Raw genomic sequence first — 20930 nt, forward strand, 5'->3', positions numbered from 1 at the left:
GTTCCTGATTCATTTTTATGTGGAAGTGTTACTACTATATTAAAGAAAGAAAAAGATCTAAATTCTTGTAATTCGTACAGGCCAATTACCGTCGCCTGTACTCTAAGTAAATTATTTAAGTATGTTTTACTCCCACATATTGATGAATTTGTTAATTATGAGGCTAACCAGTTCGGCTTCCGGTCAGGTCTGAGCTGTCAACATGCTCATCGTGCTTTAGCGCAGCTTATTAAGGAAGCTACTCGGAATAGATATAGTCTTTATTTTTGCACCCTTGATATATCTAGAGCATTCGATAGTTTTTGCCATGCTCAGGCTTGGTATGCTCTTAGTTTTGGTCTTCAAATTATTATTTAAGATAAAAGTCAGGAAATGATGATTTTTTCGGACATATACCAGTCAATCGTGGAGTGAGACAGGGAGGAGTTCTCTCTCCTCATATCTTTAATGCTTCTATTGAAAATGTTTTGTCTGGTATACGTAGTTCTTGCTTTACAGGATTCACAGACGTATCATATTTAGCTTATGCTGACAACTTGTTTCTTATTAGCCGAACTGAGGCCGATTTAGCGCGTTCTGTCCAATCCGTATGTGATGCATTTTCAAGAATTTGCTTATTGCTAAATGTAGATAAATGTGAATTTCTTATATTTAATGGGGTTAATTCGTCTCATCCTTTGAATTGCATTTCTTTTTCCGTACCACAAATTACTTCTTTTCGATGGCTTGGGATTTCTGTTTGCAACTCTTTGAGTTCTTTTCATTTTCAGATGATTTGGGATGCTCATTATAAGCTTAAACTGGGGTATTCTAAAATTGTTGGAAATCGTGGACGTTTCCGGCGACAAGCACTTACAAAGCTGTACTCGAGTTTCGGCGACCATTCTGTGTTATTTTGTGCTGTTTTTTTTTTATACTTTCGAATAAAGGTGACGTAAAGAGGTTCAAGATGAATTACTATCGGTATTTAAAGTTCCTACTTTATTTACCACAATCATTTCGGAACCGAAGGCTAATTCATAAATATCAGGCAACAGATATTGTTCTTTCAGTGGAAAAACTAAGTACAAAATTTATTGATGAAGCGCCAATCTGTCTTGGTCCTAACAATCATCTTATCCGTCTTTTGCTAAATTGTTATTTTTTTTCTTGTATTCGTGTTATTTGTTTTTTTGTTTTCTTTGTGTTATTTGTAGTTCTTTGTTTTTCTCCTTGTAATCCACTTTTTCCCTTTTGTAAGTGGGTAAAAAATAAATTATTATTATTTGTTATTATTATTATTAAATCAAGAGCTCTGAGGCACGAGGTCCTTCTAAACATCAAATTTCATTAACATCTGATCACCCATTCGTAAGATAAAAATATCTCACTTTTTCTAACGTTTCCTCTCCCTTCAGCCCCCTAGACGGTCAAATCGGAGAAAACGGCTGTCATCCAGTCAATTTGTGCAGGTTCCTGACACGCCTACCAATTTTCATCGTCCTAGCACGTCTGGAAGCACCAAACTTGCCAATGTGCTGAACCCCTGAACCCTGACAAAGAGAATGGACTTGGTCCGGTTATGTCAATCATGTATGTAGGACATGTTCTTATTCTTCTTACGAAGTTTCATCCCGATCTCTCGCCTCTAAGCGTTTTTCAAGATTTCTGGGTTCCCCCCTCCTACTCCCTCCAATGTCACCGTATATTAAAATAAAAGCTTTGAGATATGATGTTTTTTTAAATTATCAAATCTCATGAAGACCCGATCACTTGTTCGTAAGTTAAAAATACCTCAATTTTTCCATTTTTCTGAATGAACTCCCCCCCCCCACACAACATCTCGTCCGGTAAAGTCAATCACATATCTAGGACTTGTGCTTATTCTCCCCACCAAGTTTCATAAACAACAAAGAGAGATAAAACTCTACAAAAAAAACCTCAAACGAGACGACGGCCAGTAGAGAGGAAAGACTAAAACAACGCGGATATTTCGCCTGTATCCAAACAGGGCGTCCTCAGCACAAGATAAAAAGAAAAACTAAACTAAAAACAAATAAAAACCACCACCAATAATAATAAATAAGTAGGGAAAAGAAGCTGTTCGAGTTACTTCAATGAGAACATCGAAGAGCAACTGAGGAAAAATTATGAAAGTTGAAACTTAGTTAACTATTCTGTTGTAAAATATTGAAACAACTCTTTTTGGTCTAGTAGGTATTCTTGTCCCCTGGTGATTGTGTAAAATTTTAATTTCCCTTATTGATTATTGGTTCATTTTTCAAACGAAAACATAAATTGGGTCAATATTTAAATTCCCTGTGTCTCTATTTATTGAAAGATTAGCAAATATTTTTTTAATTTCTATAGCCTCCCTCGCCCACTGAGAAAAACCTCCATCATTAGAAATAACTGTAGCCTCATCAAATTGTATAAAATGTTCGGGATGAAAGAATGTATATTCAGCTAGAGCCGAAACAAAAGTTTCCGGAGGCTTTCTTAATTGTAGGGTTTTTTCCATTGAGTTGTGATGCTCTATAAATATTTCAGTAAATTGTTGGTGAGTTCTACCAATAAAAAACATTCTACAGGAACAAGGAATTTTATTCTTCCCACTAACTAACTCTCCCTGGGTTAAATCCATCCCAAAATTAAGAAAACTACCCAATGGTTTCACTGATTGGAAAAAAGTATCAATGTTATGTTTACCTAAAATTCGTTTAAGCATTTCCCCCAAATTAGGTACATAAGGCAAAGAAATGAACCTTTTCGGTAAGTTTAATTCTGTGCACTGTGAACCCCAATAACCCTATTGTTGTGTTTAATGCGTCTATTTTTCATTATTTTATCAATGGATTGAATTGGGTAGCTATTACAAAATAAAACATCCCTCAAATACAACAATTCAGAATCTAAAAACTCCTGGGAACAAATTCTAAAAGCCCTATCCACCAGTGCAATCACAACCCCTCGTTTCACTGAAACAGGGTGGCACGACTGAAAGTTCAAATACCTATCACTGTGTGTAGGCTTTCTATATACTGAAAAAAGTAAATGGAAATCATTTTTAATCAATAAGATATCAAGAAAAGGTAGTTTGTCATTTTCTTCAAACTCCACTGTAATTTTTACATTTTTGTCAAAACTATATAAATGTTTATGGAAACGGTCTAAAAGTACATTATATACTGCAGAGCTGTCAAAATTTTGTATCTGAAATATTGTGAGGGCACGTGGAGATATCAACTTAAAACTTTCGGGGGGTTTTGGGAATGCAGCTCAATACTGAACAATGATTTTGGAAGAGATGGGCAACATTAAATCATGTGATGTCATTTGCATCCAGGTTATCAAACTACCAAACTTTTAATATTTGTCGCTTTGAAGTTTATTAAATTAGAAAATTTAGGGGCTGGAGTTGGTTTTTCAGAGTGTTTCCAAGGAAGAAGAAAGAAGAAAAAGACATTTGGATCTTTATTTCTGTTACCAAGAGCTGGGGAAAGAAAATGCTAAAAATGTTTTTTGTCTGATCCACCTAACAAATTTTGCAGTTCAAGTCTGGATTTGAATTAGTATTTATTTAAGCACATATATTGATTTAAAGCACTAGCTTAAAGATTTGGAGATATTCTCAATATTTGCAAACAACAAAAATCAGTCAATGGAAATAGAAACAAATAAAATTAAAAAGGTAATTATTAAAGACACTTAAATCCATATTGAAAGCACTGGCAAGCAGAATTAATGTCTTACAGAGAAATAAAGCTTTGGTTTTGAAGTTGAAATGTGAAAGTATCGATTAAAGAGCAAGCTTGAGGGTGGAGTAAATTGACTTCAAGCTTTTTTGTTGTAGGGCGTCTTGTCTCTGATATACCCACAAATGTTTGTACCATGGGATCCTATGGTACTTGTACGTCTAGACGCAGTTAAATAATGAAGTCCTCATCAACAATCTATCTGCTTTGTCTTAGGAACAGACTGCAGTTCTTACTAGATATAAATTGCAGGCTCAGCAGTTATAAATATTGAAGCCAAAATACGAAATTAGTAAATTCTTCCTTAATGTGCTACCTTGGCCTCTATTTTGTTTTATAAGGCAGCAAAGATGGTCACATCTTGGTTGATTTGATTAATTCCATCTATCCTTACCCTCTTAACCCCCCACCTGTTTTTGTGTGGCATTTTGCAGCATTACTTTTTCAATGGAATAATAGTTCATCATCATTCGAAATGGGAAGAGAAAATGGTAGCATTTTTCAAAGGGAAAAAAAGACCCTTCATTGTAGGGACTAAAGGAGAAAAATCAGAATCATATGGGTTTAGAGTGGAAGAGACAATGTTCTGTTATGTTAGTCCCAGATAGATCAGAACTGTAGTAAGTTGTAAATTATCATATTAGTATGAATGGAAGAAAATAAAGTCTTTCGCATTTGCTGAAAATAATTAGTAAACAAATCAATAGATCTTCCACTGAATTGGTAAATTCCATAGCCTTATTAGCTCTGTAGAGAATTCGAAGAAGTCGTACCCTGATACCCAGAATGCGTGTAATGCCTTTTGAATTCGTTTTTTGACATAATTCACTTGCCTCTTCCCATTTCTTAAACCATTACAAAAGCTTCCAAAATCTGTTCTTCTAAAAACTACAAGCAAATGTTTAGATACATCGAAAAGTTTTCTGTTAAAAGCACATAAATGACACGTCAATTACACTTCCAGCAGAATAAAAATAATGCAAGTTACGTCGACTGGTAGCATTGTATTAGATTAAAATTAGCTAAAACGGAATCCATATTCAGAAAGAGCAAAAAATTTCACAATAAATGTCATAGATAACTTAAATTCACTTAGAAATGCCTAATATGCCAATTCTGCTTCCAGCCGACCAATTATTTAGTCAACTAATGGGTAACAATAAGTGTGCAGTTTTAAATAAAGAAAAACAAAGATTGATCCAGGTAGCATAGCTGGAACTGCAGGTCGTTGAAATAGATTATGATTACCTTTGGAAATGAAGTGTAAACTTTTTAGTACGGTTTAGAAAAGAAAGGAGGAAGGCATGGCAAGTAGACTACTGATTCTCAGCTTGGCTGAGGAGAAGGTGTTTATCAACTATGTCTCTAATTCAGTAAAAAATGTTGCACTGAGAGCACTTACTGGACTGATGGGCCTTGTGCAATTTATTTGAGGTCAATCAAAAGACATTATGCATTGATATTCTATCAAAATTCTGTATATGCAACATCTCGGGAATGGCATGAGGCAACAACAAATATTTAACTGTAACTTAGAGATGACAAATGAAATTAGGTTAGATGATCCTGAGTGTATCTGAATAAGCAAAATATGATATTCCTTAAAAACTCTTTGAAAATAACAGGCCTATCGTGGGTAGGAAGAAAAGAAAGAAAATGAAACGGATAGGCCTATATCTCCCTTGTGAAACAAGGCAGACTCAGTCTTGAGAAAGAATGTTGTTGTATATTACAATTTTGAAATAAAGAAATTTATAATACAAAATGAAAAAAAGACATGTAAATAGAATGTATTATTTTACAATACAAAGAGATTCTTCTATAACAACACAGAAGTAAATTTTTTTTTTCAAGCTAGATTTAGACCCTATTTTTATGGCTTCCTTCTTTGATGATGTATGTATGGCATTTCACTTCCTCCCTCATTGTCACTATCCACTTCATTTTTTTTTTTAAGATAGACATGTTGCACCTTATTTGGAACAGAATAATTCGAAGTTTCTCGATACTGCAAACTCGGCTTTTGGCTCCAAATCATGCATTAATCTTAATCAGTATGATTGCAAGACCAAAGTGGTCCTGGAATCCTTTCAAAATCCCATTTCCGTATTCAACTTTTTATGAAAAGTATCCTCGTTCTTTCCTATTAAAAACGGAAACTTACAGTAACTTTCAATAGCGAGACACAAAACTCATTCTTTCAATAGCCCCTGCTCATCTCTTCAGTGACAGTTTAGTTAAAACATGGGTATATTACACCTGGATTAAAGCGGAAATATACTATAAAATTGGTTTTTTAAGCTTTTTGACATTTAAGTACTGTATAAAGACGTTTTTCACGAAAATAGCTGGCTTTATTTGTTATTTTAATTATCCTCATTATTTTTTCAGAAGTTGGAGGAACATATTCAAATGACAATGAAGAGTTTTTTAGAAGTATAAACCAAATTTTATCACCAAAACACGATGAAGATCTTCTGGAGGTTTTACTTAGCATACCTGAACAGCTAGAACCTGATTTAGACCCTTTTAAACAGGATTCGCATATTAACCGGAATAAAGGTATGTTTTTAACCAGCTTGAGATTTTTTTATCTGGTCAAAGGATATGTAAGGCTATTACACAATTCCTAAATTAAAATAAATACAGATTTCTTTACTGTAGGGGTCTTCATCCTATGGTATATATACCAAAGGTCGTGCATTTTCTGGTTCCATGTTTCAATAATTCCATGATTTTTATTCACAGATTGTGTTTCTTCATATATATATATATATATATATATATATATATATATATATATATATATATATATATATATATATATATATATATATATATATATATATATATATATTAAGGAAAAAAGAATAGCTGATATATATCGAACTTTGGTATCTTCAGATATTTTTTGTTTTGCTCAATAGGATGTGTCATTGAACACAATACGCTTTCAAAATTTTAAGAAAAACTTAAGTGTATTGAGCAGTGTTTTTTTTAGTTTTTCAAAATATCGTTGACTAATAGAAAATAAACTACTATAATAATCAATATGACTGGAAAAAACTGATGAAAACAGACTAAATATATATATATGAAGATATTAATTCCTGGAGCTCTGAACATTTGAAGATACAACACTGTATCTACAAGTTACCTCACTTTGCACCACTGGTATAGATATAAAAAAAGAAAATATTATCTTGAAAGTTATAGCTTAACAATCTTAGCTGTTCCAACTATATTGCAGATATGCCCATTAATAACTGGAAAGCACGGTTGCAAGCTGTGGCAGTCACAAGCAGCCCCAGTCGCATCCGCAGTAGTCGTAGCACTGCAAGTTTAAAGTTAGTACCCTTAACCGTTCCTAAGATATTGTAGATTCTTCCTACTGCTAGCCCGAATGCATACATAGTCTTCTAATTTAGTTCAGCTTGCCACTCTACATTTCATAAAGCTTCACCTAGCCACCCTTATCTTTTATCGGCAATCCCACAATCGAACATTTCTCATGTATAAGTTACAGTAGTTTCAAGCACAAGCAGTTGCTCTTGCAATTAGTTTCAGTCACAGTTGTGAGTCGTTGTAGTCACAAGCAGACACACGTTGTCGTAGTCGAAGTCGTTGGCAATCACAGCTGCAGATAGTTGCCATAGCAAGTAAATTTAATTTCAGTCGCAGTAATAATAACCATGAAAGTTTCAAAAATGTGCTCTCACTCTTCCCTGCTATATTATATACTGTTATATTACAGATACACATTTTTGATGACCTGAATGTATATTCGTATACTGTATTACTGTATACTGCATATATTGTATACTGTTATATTACAGATACACATTTTTGATGACCTGAATGCATACCTCGATAATCCCTGAAATATCACCTCAAAACCCTTAGATATTTGGGACAAACTGGGGATCAAATATTTCCCACTTTTTGAATCACAGATCCTGCATTTGAAAAAAGAGAAATTTAAAAAATTATATTTCTTGCCGTAGGTGCTCTGGGGGCACTGCATGTCCGGGGGCATAATTTTTAGCCCTTTCGACTATTTTATATAGAATGGGATACAAAATTTATATAAGTTTTGAGGAGAGAGTTTTGAAAAGGGCAAGAGGGACTTGCTACCCTTCGATTGTTCTTCAACATCCCTCTCAATATGCTCTGAAAATTTCAAGTCCATACCTCTAGCTGTTCCATAGATATTGCAGGTACTGCATGTGCCATCTACCGTATGGTAGGTTTCAATTTTGTTCGACATCTTCGTTAACCTTTTCTGAAAATTTCATCTCATCTTAATACCCTTAACCTTTCTAGAGACTATTTCGAACACACCTATTTTCCCACAATAAACTTTGTATATTAACAATGATAATTCTATAACTTACTACCTTTGTACCGGACATTGGGGGGTTTTGTAATCCCTATAGACATAGTTATTTGAACTTTAGACTACTTTGTTCAAGTTGTTATCTTAAAGCTTTGATGGGAGGTCTTGGAGGACGGTAGCTGAAATGGGCATGGAAGGAGGGCTAGTAGTCATACAACCGCCGCTTTTCTACATCCTTATCAATATAAACACGTGTATGTCTGCATGCGAATGTGGAGGGGGAGGGAGGGATGTAGCGTTTCAGGATATTTGCCTGACAAGGTCGTCATGTTTAAAAAAATATGTTAGAAAGGGGGAGCTGAAATTTAGATTGGATATTTTCATGTTGATGATTATATCCAATTTCTCTAAGAGTCCTATGGCTATAAAAAATATTTACACTACAAAGGATTAGTTGAAACTAATTTCTTTGCTAAGAAAATATTTGACTCTATATTTCTTTACTCTTTGAGGAAAGCTAAGCTAAGCTTTTCCAAATTGCTTTCTCAAGATCTGATTTTAAATTTAAAAAATTTCAAAAATAAACTTTTCCAAAATCTAGGGGGGGTGGGACTGCAAGATTTGAACTTCAACTGCCACTCTTTGCAAGGTTTTTCGTGGATGTTATGTTATTACGGAAAGAGAAATCACCAATGCAACAGCACAAACACATTGAAAAAAAAAACAGAAGGAGAAAAGGAAGACTGTTTTCCTAAATTAGTGATTAATATAGATCAGCACTTGAACGAGGCCTTAACCCTACTCATCCATACAATCACATAGGTCAAACAGCATAGCCATACACAATCAACCATAAAGAATAATCCATGGACAGGCAGTCATGTCGTCAATAAGTATAATTCGTTATTTACCAAACAATAAAAACACTAAAGACACATATAAATAAGTTGTTAGTTTGTGTGTCTGTTGACCGACGTCATGTTTGTGTGTCGACTGACGTCATGTTTGTTGACTGACGTCATTGCTAGGATTTAGCTGTATGTCGTCATGAAGTTGTTTGTCGACTGACTTCATGTTTGTCAATTGATGAAATTACAGACCGGGACACAAATGACGACTGGGACATGGGGACACAGGGAATATAAATGACGACCGGGAAACTCAAAGAGAAATTACAGACTGGGACACCGGGACACAAATCACGACCGGGACACAGGGAATATAAATGACGACCAGGACACAGGGACACAACTACAACGGGGACGCCGGGGGCACAGGGGGGATATATAAATGACGACCGGGACACGGAATGTTCGAAGAGAAATTACAGACTGGGACACCAGGACAAAAGCGACGACCGGGACACAGGGAATATAAATGACGACCGGACACTCAAAGAGAAATTACAGATTGGGATACCATGACACAGATGACGACCGGGACACAGGGAATATAAATGACGACCGGGACACAGGGACACAACTACAACGAGGACGCCGAGGGGCACAGGGGGATATATAAATGACGATGGGGATACAGGGAATGTTCGATTAGCAATCACCATCAACAAAGCTCAAGGGCAATCATTAGAATAGTGAGGTATAGATCTGAATACGGATTGTTTTTCCCATGGACAATTATATGTTGCATGTTCAAGAGTCAGTAAACAAGACAATCTATATTTTACTGTTCAAAAGTTTTTACCCTTAATCTGGAAACACATTTGAAAATATGGATACACATTTGAACAATTTGAATGTTGATCTTTTGTTTTTGGGCGTTTGTTTTAGAGGAGGATCTGTGGGATTCTTTGTGAAAAACTTGAAAGCATTTTTTGAAAATGCTGCACTGTTTTGCAGTATTCTAATTTCTTGAAGTATTTCTGCTTTAAATAACTAAAACATCTCTGCTCAAATACACTTTCATCCCTAAGGTTTCGCCGACTTAGTCATACATTGCTGTGAATAATTCGGAAATTGTAAACAAAAAGTGGATCTTTCTACTAATAATAGGTTCTTGAGTGGACAATTGAAGCTCATTTGAACCTTGATTTTTTAAAAAATATAAAAATATATTATTGAGGAACTATTTTGGTAAAAGGAAATGAAGAGAAAATAGAAGCTCGTAGCTAAAATCAGGCTAGTTTAGTTTTTATATCTTCCAGTAAGAGAGAAAAAACAGGTAATTAAAATAGCAACGATTAAATTGAAGCCGGCCAATGGACTTATTTCTTCTTTGTTAGCTTTGCTTATAGACTGAAATCATGGTTCAGAGGGATCCTTGCTAATACGGTACAACTAAAAAGTACCAGGGTTGGGACACACACGACCCCTTGTGACTTTCTATTAAGACATAATTTAATGGGATTGTTTTCTAGATACTGCTCTTACATCATTGTTTGAGAATGATCCTTCTTCACAAAAATGGAGAACACAGTGCGTACCTGGTTTTACAAGTGTGTATGTTAAGCAAGAAATTGAATCAGACTGCGAACCTGAATCCGGAAGCACCATCCATGAATTTGCTGAAAATGATGTAAGAGAAAACGAGAAAGTGGAAGAAAGGCCAAAATCTTTCAAATGTGATGCTTGTGAGAAAAGTTTTGTTTCCTGTTACAGTTTATCTAAACACCGAAGAACTCATACTGGAGAAAAACCTTTTGAATGTTATATATGTACAAAAACATTTAGTCAAAAATCCCGATTATCTGATCATCATAGAATTCACACTAGAGAGAAGCCTTTTGAATGTGAAGTGTGTGGGAGAAAATTCAACACAAGCTCCATTTTATCGCGTCATCGAAGGGTTGTTCATGCTGGGGAAAAACCTTTCGTATGCAATGTTTGTGAGAAAAGCTTCTCTAGTAACCACAATTTAACCAGACACCAAAGAACTCATACTGGAGAAAAACCTTTTAATTGCGATTTATGCGACAGATGTTTTATTTCCAGTCGTGATTTATCTATACACCGAAGATTTCATACCGGGGAAAGTCCTTATGAGTGTGAAATATGTGAAAAAAGTTTCACTACTAATCAGAGTTTATCAATTCATCAAAGAACACACACTGGAGAGAAACCTTTTGAGTGTGATGTATGTGAAAAAAGCTTCGTTTCTAAACAGAGTTTATCCATGCATCAACGACTTCACACTGGACAAAAACCTTTCCAATGTGATATATGTAAGAAAAGCTTCCCTTCTAGTTCTAATTTATCGAAACACCGAAGAAGTCATACTGGTGAAAAACCATTCGAGTGTGGTATATGTGGAAAAAGTTTCACTTCCGGTCATATTTTATCTATACACCGAAGAATTCATACTGGAGAAAAACCTTTCGAGTGTGAAGTTTGTGGAAAAAGCTTCACTTCTAATCAGAATTTATCTATGCACCAACGAACTCACACTGGGGAAAAACCCTACAAATGTGATATCTGTGAGAAAAAATTCATGAGAAGCTCTAGTTTATATACTCACCGTAAAATTCATGCTGGACATAAAACATTTCCAAAGTGACGAGTTTAGTACAAATACTGATGACCTCATGGGGCCTAGAATATTTTGAGTGAAGCATAGATGACACCAGTTCATGAAGTCAGCAACAGCATTATTATTTAAGTTGTTTTTGATTTGTAGTATAAATTTTATTTATTGAACTTTAATTTTTCAATTCTTTTATTTCCCACTTTATTACCTCACTCAGTGTTATGCTTGGATGTTATAAGTTTGATGTCCTCAGCTAGTTGATAAGTACTTCTTTAAAGTTTTGAATATCTCCTTTACTTATATTTGATAATCGCTGTTTGTTCAGTTTTATGTATGTTAGTTGCTATATTATTTTAATCTATTAATATTGCAGTTGGTGGCTTATGCTTTATTGCTAATGATTACAAGGTTTTATGTTTAGAAAAAAAGCGGAATTATTAGCTTTGGTGAGAATGTTTCTTGCAAAACCATAAATAGTTTGACAAAAGTAGAAAGGTGTTGTTATGTAGTGTGTTAGCAGCAATTTACAGCAAATAATTAGTTTGACCTTCTGTGAAACTACAAATATTAGTCAATTATGCCACTTTGTCAGTTGTAAATTAGGTAAGAATTAGTGTTGAGACAATTGCAGTAATTTTCCTAGCTTTGACAATTGCCAATTGATATAACGCTTAATTTCTTTCATGAAACGATATTTCCTAACGAAACTGACTTTAAAAGTATTTTTGGTCTATTACTTACTTTTTCCAAATCTCAATCATGATATTATTGTGTAATTTTTAAAGTATGACAAAAAACGAAGACAAATTATAAAAATAATTAAGAAATTAAAACAAGGGAGATTATCTGCAATAGAAAAAAAGTAACGAAAAAAGAAAATAGTTGTTCAGGCAAAAGAAAAGGGGTCCAATTACTTTTTCAAAAAGATCTTGACTAGCAGAATAGTTTTTCAGTTGAATATGCAGAAGGTTTTTTAAGCTATATTGTTGATTGAAGAAGGCTTGAGCAGAATAAGGTTGAGGTGAATATGGGTTTAATTGAAACTTTCAACCACCATTGCCTGGGCAAAGGAGACACCAAATTCGGGTTTGCAGGACGAGGGTGCTAGTTAGTCCAGATGCGTCCTCGTCTATAATCAGTTTAAAATTTGCATTTATTATTCTAGAAGATATGATACGTTCAATATAACAACAACAAAACAGGTTCAAGCTAATGCACCCGTATACACTGCACAGACTAGTTTTATGTTCATCCGGACTGCAGCAGTAGCTTGCAACCTAGTAAGAGGCGATCACGTCCAATACTAAGAAATACAATAGCCCATAACTCCAAAAAATAGTTTCAGATCAAGCCAAGAAGTAAGCTATTAGAATTGCCTTGTCTGAAATCCCTATATAGGAAACTTACCGTCCCTTGGCTTGAATAACGAGAAAAATTTATTGGCTTGGGAAACAAGAAAATTTACTTGAACTTCGATATTCTGCATCGACGGCACATTTTTTTTCTTTTTCCCCGCAGCTAACGGAGGACTGGAATATCATAGAGAACTGTTCAATGGCTCATTTGAAAGAAAATCAATTTATTTAAAAACCTTTTGTAATTAGCCAAAATAACTTTTAAAATAGAACTAATTTTTTACAAAAAAACTGCATTTTTGTTCAACACTGTGGTAGCAAATGGTATTAATATTATTTTGATAGGAAAACCAAAATAGTGTTTTAATTGTGTGTTTTATTAAAAAAAAAATTAACTGTAAACTCCGTCAGAGTATGGTGCAGCCTTTGACTTACGTAGTTGCTTGATTTTCTGAAATTCGTCTCTTACTATTTAAGGTACGAAAAAGGCGTAGGTTTTTTCTTGTTTGTAATCCAGGTTGCAGCGGTAGCTTGCCACCTACTTTATAATAAAAAGCTTTATGAGTGAGCAATAATTGTATATGTATGTATGTATTTATTTTGTGTCGAAAACGGCTTTATATTTTTTTTAGAAATTATAATAAAGAACAAACAACCGTTGCCCAGAGTACATCGTAAATTTTCTAGTGAAGATCAGGGTTGCAGTGGTCAATAGTTCATGGTAAAGAGCGAACTTTAGCCCATAGTAAATAATTTTAATTCGAAAAGAAGGAATTATAAAAGCGAAATGGTGACTTATCCTTTACACAGTCGGTTTGTTATATGGATACCATGATCTTACTGAAAAACACTGTTTTGTAAACTTAAAAGCATGCCTAGTAACAAACAGAAAATTCACCTCTGCACAGTTTTGTTCGAAGCCTTTATCGTACCAGTGATGAATTTACCAGATAGATTGTCTCCAGAGGCTCGGGGGAGATAATTGATAATAAGTACCGCCAACTAAGTGGCTGTTTTTTTTTTTCATTAATCTTCTTAAGATTGTAGAGGGTTGTTAACTCAGCTCTTTCCTGCAATTTGTGTCCGCTTTTAACTTGACTTGATTAATCATTTTAATGTCTCTTCGTAAATAACTGACTTGATTATTCATTTTAATGTCTCTTTGTAAATAGTGAAGTGTATTGCGTATTTTCATTTATTGCTTTGCTGAGGAATGCCTTTGGATATAGGGTTGAAAAACTCATGTAAGTTTAAAATTCTACTGTTTTACGAAAAAAATTCCTCTTGTTCCACTTGTTGCTGTTTTTCTTTTAGAGAGAAATAATTTATTAGCCAAAAACTCTGACATAATCTTTCAAAAATCATCGAGGAAGCCCATTGAGTTGTATATGATGGTTATTTGTATCCTTATAATCAACTAATATATACTCACACTCACACTTCACACTATACTCACTTATCAGTATAATATGTTTGTACTTCATTCCTTTTTGGATTAATAGAATCATCTTCAAGTAGGGTGTGTTTTTCATCATTCTAATTGCTGTTCGTATTGCCTTTCAATTATTCCTTCAAATTAGATTTTGATCGTTTTTGTTGCTATGCTATGTACACCTTAATTTCGGATCATTTTAGGTTTTAATATGACTATATTGCTAGATAGTCTTTTGAAATCCATATTCTTTGTTATCCATTTAAAGAAGATGTGATTACTTAATGTGTCAAAGTTTATAAGTGAATTAGAGTAGTTTGTGGCCTGCTTATGTTCTCGAACCGTACCAATGGAATTGAAAATGATTGCCCGACACCGGCAAAAACTAGCTGTAACATCTTTATTTCTATGTTAGAATCTATCTCTGGGATAGATAGGAGGAATTTTGTCCCTAGCCAATCACATCAACTGGAAGTCAACGCTTAATGGCAGGTCAAACAAGGTGCAGGATATCCGCTTTTCTAGTTATATGCCGGCTTACGCTTTTGAAAGGATTTTAGCCGAATTTTAGCCTCAAATTATACGAATTGAAAATCTCTGCGCAATTCAACTTCAAATAATTTGTCACCTGCATAGAATTTCTAGATTTCTCTGAAGGGTGTTAGAAGGGTGATGGGGTAAAATAGTGATGAAGAGGATAACATGTTCCAACTTACCGATCTTTTATAAAAGTTTATTTGGAAGGGGTAGGCTCACAGATGGGACATGGGTTCCCTTTACGCCTCTACCTTTTTTTTCCTCATTTGAGAACTTAGCTGTTCTTTATGGTACCCAGCTGTGGGACAATTTCTCTGAGGTTACTTCGTTCGTAGTTTTCCGAATAGCGCGCCTTAAAGCTTTTTTGCTAACTCTTCGATTTTGTTGATCGGTGAAAACAAGAACTTTATCTTTCTTGGCTTAAAAGTTGATTAGCTTGCTGTGAGTCGAAAAGTATCTCTTCTTAGGAATAATAAAAAACTATGAAACTGAGAGACTATAAGTGCTTAAAAGAGTTAAAGAAATTCTGGTCTCTGAAATGCGTTTTCGAACATGTGGACAATTACTCCTTTTTGTATCTACCTTTTTTAATTTTAACAATATCGATTGTTGCCGGGCAAGAGAAAGCTTTGTGTGCTCAAGTACATTGTTATTTCATTCCTTTGGATTTGGGTGTTAGTATCTATTTCTTAAACTTATTGAACGTAACTTTTAACATAAAACAGCAAGTAGGAATGCATTTAGATAACATCATTTGAAAACTCCATGCTTAATCGATAGTTTTCAATTTATTCAAAGTTGTAATAATGTTCAGCAGGCAAAAAACAGCAAAACTAAGATACATGGCTTGAAGATACAGCAAAAAATTAAATATGAAGAGACACAATATTGAGGACTTTTTCCAGGTATAAAAAAAGGACAAAGATCCTTCTGAATCATTGCTGGCGCATAGAACCTCGAGTTGACGTTTCATTTGCTAGTGTTTTACAGGAACAAGTAGCAAGCTTGTCGCCCAGCTTCGCTGTGGTGGGGATCAAACATTGGTGCTCCACATTGCCAAGCAGAGCATCAATCCACTGGGCTACAACAGGTTTTGTGTAGGCATATTTACGTCAAATAAATTTAGTGTGGAGAATTTCATGAATCAGAAAACCCTGATTCACCTAACAACAACTGAAGTAATTTTCTAGAAATTGTGTATTTCGTAATGTTCATTTTAAATTTTCACTTTGTAAAATTGAATGTTTATTCAGTACAAAAGGGCAATTATGTCCTTCTACCAACAAAACATACGACTACCGGTGGCACCTATTCACGAAAATGTAGATTGGGGCGGTAATAATTTGTGTTAATTTGTTTATAATGGAGATAAAAAGAAGAGATATTTCACCAAATCTAAAACCCTCCCCTCTCCCATTGGAGCTCCATCTGTTCTTTAGCTGGTGTTTGGACATAGTACATTTGATACTGTTTAATTAAAAGTCTCTTACTACAATACAGTGGTAGTAGAAACTCTTCTAGAGTTCGTTGGTTTGACTTCAAACTAATTGGTAGTAACATTGTAACAGATTTTCATACTAATGGATTTCCTCTTATTTCCTAAGACCGAAGTGGACAATGTGTTTCTTTTTGTACGATCTTATGTTGTCGTAAAAACCTCAAAGTTCGATCTGTAATTGTATGTAAACATAAGAAAAAACATCAACATCTCATCGTAATAATGATTTCAAAATATAATACGGTAGAAGACACACAAAATAGAAAAAAAAACTCATAAAACATAATTAAATATATAAATATCGGGCAGGAGGGGCGTGAGAGGCCATCCCAGACACAGGGACACAAAAACAAACGCACAAATAAGAAGATCAAATAATTTAAATTTCCATCATCAATGGTGAATAATCAAAATTTTAGCAAAGAATCTTTAATATTTGCTTTTTTAAATATAGCTGAGATTTTTAGGATGGATCAAACAGAATTTTATCATTCAACTTATAATTGTTAGCAATGAAGGGTATTTGGTATCTAATCGAAAACCTTGACCTTTCAGAGATTAAAAAAGGAATTCGATACATCCTAGCCCTCCAAAAATCCGAACGAGGAAGTAAAATTAACAGAGATTTGTCATAAAAATAATTTTTAGAATTTTGGATTTGAAAATGCCATATGGAAGTATTTATTATTCGTATATCATTTAAATCCAACAAATTTAAGAAGAGGAATAATGTTTTAATTTCCGAAACATTTTCAAGTTTTGAAGGTCGATGTAAGAAATTTCCAAGTATTCTTATTGTCCTATTTTGTAGTACCTGTAAGGGTTTTATATGCTTCCAAAATGTATTAAGATATACAACTGAGCAATAATTCCAATAAGAAGGAATTAGAGAGAGGTATATTATTTTTAAAATGGTAAAAGGAATTTTATTCTTAACACGGTACATCGACCCAATATTTTGATTAAGTTTTAATCTTAAATACTCAATATGATTATGAAATGACAAAAGGGGGTCAAGAAAAACTCCTAAATAACGATATGATTGGACCCTCGGATTTTTTGACCACCAACCTGTAGCTCCTCACAAGAAATCTCTCGAGTGGAACGTTTTGAACGACGAAAAACCATAAAATTAGTTTTCTTAAAATTTGGAAGTAGTTTATTAGTAACAAACCATCAATTAACTGAGGTAACACTTATAGTCAGATTTTCAATCATTGTCAATGAATCCCTAGCTTTAACTGTTATAGCTGTATCATCTGCAAATAGAACTGCATGGCTAATATTCTCATGCAAACCTCGGGGAAGATCATTAATATAGATCAAAAATAAAAGTGCACCTAATACTGAGCCTTGGGGGACACCAATATCAATAAGACATTTTAAATTAGTCATTTTTCCACCGACATTTATTGTGATTTTGCGTCCGCATAGGTATGATTTAATAATTTGCAATCCTTTCCCTCTTATGCCGGAATTTATCATTTTGTCAAGGAGAATTTCATGATTTAAAGTGTCAAATGCTTTTTTTATATCATAGAAAACAGTAGCCACATGGAAATCATCATCTAAACAATCATTTATTTCTAATAAAAGAGCTGCAACTGCTTGTTCTGTCGAACGGTTTGCCCTAAATCCGTTTCATCATCCTATGATAGTTTCAACGCACAACCCTTAGCATCTTCTTAGATATTGCAAGTTTTCAGTTTTGACCATTTGAATTAACATAGTCTTGTTACTGAGTTCAACAGCCTCCTCAAAAGTCATCGAAATTTGCAACTTATTGGCCTTAATTATTCCTAAGATATTTTTGATAGGCCCTTTAACCGACAGTGCTCATCTAGTCATTTTTGATTGTGTTCAAAAGTAGCAGCATTTGCAATTGCAAGTAGAGGCAAATGCAGTTACAAGTAGTTAAAATTACAAGTGGTTCTGGTTAAAAGCAGGTACGGTTGCAAATTCATGTAGTCATAAATTTTTGCACTTGCAATTACTTGTATTTACAAACAGTCAAAGTTAAAGCCACCAGAATATTCAGTGTCAGATACAGGAAATATTAATTACAAATAAACAAAAAGCAGTTGAACCCATATGTAGTAATGCCTGCGGTTGAATGCATGAAGTCACTCTCATCAAACAGTTCGTGGTAACGAACTGTAGTAGGGAGCGTCCCGGCTCAATAGTAACCGAAACTCTAAAAAATGGAATTTTGATACCAATAGCTACATCAAAAGAATCGCATTTTAATGCTGATTTTAAATAAATAAGTTTCATCAAGGTCACTTATACCCATCAAAAGTTACGGTCCTGAGAAAATTTGCCTCATTTTAGAAAATAGGGCGAAACACCCCCTAAAAGTCATACAATCTTAACAAAAATCACACCATTAGATTCAGCGTATCAGAGAATCATAAGGTAGAAAATTCAAGCTCCTATCTACAAAAATGTGGAATTTCACATTTTTTGCCAGAAGACAGATCATGGATGCGTGTTTGTTTGTTTTTTTCCCCAGGGGTGATCATATCGTCTGAATGGTCCTAGAATGCCGCGTGAGGGCTCATTCTAACAAAAATTAAAAGTTTTAGTGCCCTTTTTAAGTGACCAAAAAAATTGGAGGGCACCTAGGCCCCCTCCCATACTCATTTTTTCCCAAAAGTTACCGGATCAAAATTCTGAGATAGCCATTTTATTCACCATAGTCGAAAAACCTAATAACCATGTCTTTAGGGACGACTTACTCCCCCACAGTCCCCGTGGGAGGGACTGCAAGTTACAAACTTTGACCTGTGTTTACATATAGTAATGGCTACTGGGAAGCGTACAGACGTTTTCAGGGGTATTTTTTTGTTTAGGGGGAGATTTGAGGGGGGGAGTTACGTGGGAGGATATTTCCATGGAGAAACTCTTCATGGGGGAAGAGAATTTCAATGAAGGGGCCGCAGGATTTTCTAGCATTATTTGAAAAACAATGAAAAAATAAGTATGAAAAGTTTTTTCTACCGAAAGTAAGGAGCAGCATTAAAACTTAATGCGAACAAAAATTATTACGCATATGAGGGGCTTACCTCCTCGTTATATCTCACTCTTTACGCTAAAGATTTTTAGTAATTTCAACTATTTATTCTACGGCCTTCGTGATTCAGAGCTCATTCTTAAGGAATTGGGACAAAATTTAAGTTTTAGAGTAAAGAGCGAGGTATCGAAGAGGGTTGAACCCCTTCATACACGCAATAAAAACATACAAAGTAAGGAGCAATATTAAAACTTAAAACGAACAGAAATTACTCCGTATATGAAAGGGACTTTTCCTCCTCAACGCCCCGCTCTTTACGCTAAAGTTTCTTACTGTTTTCAAAATAGAGTTAAGAGAAAGTCAAACTTCATCGTAAAAAGCGGGGCGTTGAGGAGGAACACTTTTCACACTCATAACATGTAACTGTCTAGTCACTCATATGGTCTATTTGGTGCTTGGTCAAATTTCCATTTCGAGAAAAGGCTTGGTCACATATATCAAACTTAAACCGTTTTTCATCCTTATGCACTCTTTGGTGTTGGTTCAAACTTCCTGTTTGAGAAAAGGTCTTGTCACATACATCACATTTAAACGGTTTCTCACCCGTATGAATTCTTTTGTGCCTGTTCAGACTACCCAGTTCTGAAAAGCATTTTTTACATGAATCACATTTATACGGCTTCTCACCTGTATGCACTCTTTGGTGGCTCTTCAAATTAACAGCGCGAGAAAACGTCTTGTCACATACATCACATTTAAAAAGTTTTTCACCTGTATGCACTCTTCGGTGCTGGTTCAAAGTGTCTCCTCGAGAAAAGGTCTTGTCACATACCTCACACTTAAACGGTTTCTCTCCTGTATGTACTCTTAGGTGCTTGCTCAAGTCCTGCATCCGAGAAAACGTCTTGTCACATACATCACACTTAAATGGTTTCTCACCCGTATGAATTCTTTTATGGTAGTTCAAAGTTGCAGCGAGAGAAAATGTCTTGTCACATAAATCACACTTAAACGGTTTCTCATCCGTATGCACTACTTGGTGCCTGTTCAAACCACTCTGTTTAGAAAAGTATTTTTGACAAACATCACATTTAAACGATTTTTCACCTGTATGCATTCTTTGATTGGTCTTCAAATTTCGTGCTTGAGAAAAGCTTTGGTCACAAACATGAAACTTAAACGGTTCGGATTCTGATGCATCTGCATTTGAGAATCCACTAGTAGATGTATCCTTTGAAAAACCTAGTGACGTATTTCCCTGCAAATGTGTTCCAGATACGGTTGGTGAAAAGTGACCTAAAAATTTAAAGTATACACAGTAAAATAAGCACATATTTCACAAATTTTTAAAAGTATTCAGAGTAAAAAAAAAACAATAGTATATCTTATGATTTGTTTTAACGACTATTTCTATTTTTGATCTTTCTACTCTCCTTCATGGTGATGTGTATTAGCTTTTAAAATCAGTTATTCTAATGTAACAACAGAGCAAAAATAAAACCTTAAACGATAATATGCAAAAAACTTCGTTTTCTTAAAGAG

At 34.5% G+C, this 20930-nt stretch overlaps 2 protein-coding genes across 12 annotated transcripts in view; one reads left to right on the top strand and one right to left on the bottom strand.

The window, feature by feature from the left end:
• Positions 1-13568, top strand: part of LOC136027514 (zinc finger protein 239-like) — a 31484-nt gene extending 17916 nt beyond the window's left edge. For 3 of the 4 annotated variants that reach the window (XM_065704836.1, XM_065704837.1, XM_065704838.1), the window contains exons 3-4: positions 6126-6296; positions 10448-13568. In XM_065704836.1, the coding sequence (XP_065560908.1) occupies positions 6126-6296; positions 10448-11583 (1307 nt within the window). In that variant the 3' untranslated portion in view covers positions 11584-13568. The remainder of the gene's footprint in view (positions 1-6125; positions 6297-10447) is intronic. The other variant, XM_065704839.1, reaches the window with a different exon arrangement.
• Positions 13569-17520: 3952 nt separating this feature from the next.
• The window catches only part of LOC136027518 (zinc finger protein 239-like), a 39356-nt gene continuing 35946 nt past the window's right edge, over positions 17521-20930 (bottom strand). For all 8 annotated transcript variants that reach the window (XM_065704855.1, XM_065704851.1, XM_065704853.1 and 5 more), the window contains one exon: positions 17521-20684. In XM_065704855.1, coding sequence (XP_065560927.1) covers positions 19816-20684 — 869 coding nt within the window. In that variant the 3' untranslated portion in view covers positions 17521-19815. The remainder of the gene's footprint in view (positions 20685-20930) is intronic.

This window comes from Artemia franciscana, chromosome 5, assembly GCF_032884065.1.
Source record: "Artemia franciscana chromosome 5, ASM3288406v1, whole genome shotgun sequence".
In the NCBI taxonomy this organism is placed as follows: Eukaryota; Metazoa; Arthropoda; class Branchiopoda; order Anostraca; family Artemiidae; genus Artemia; species Artemia franciscana.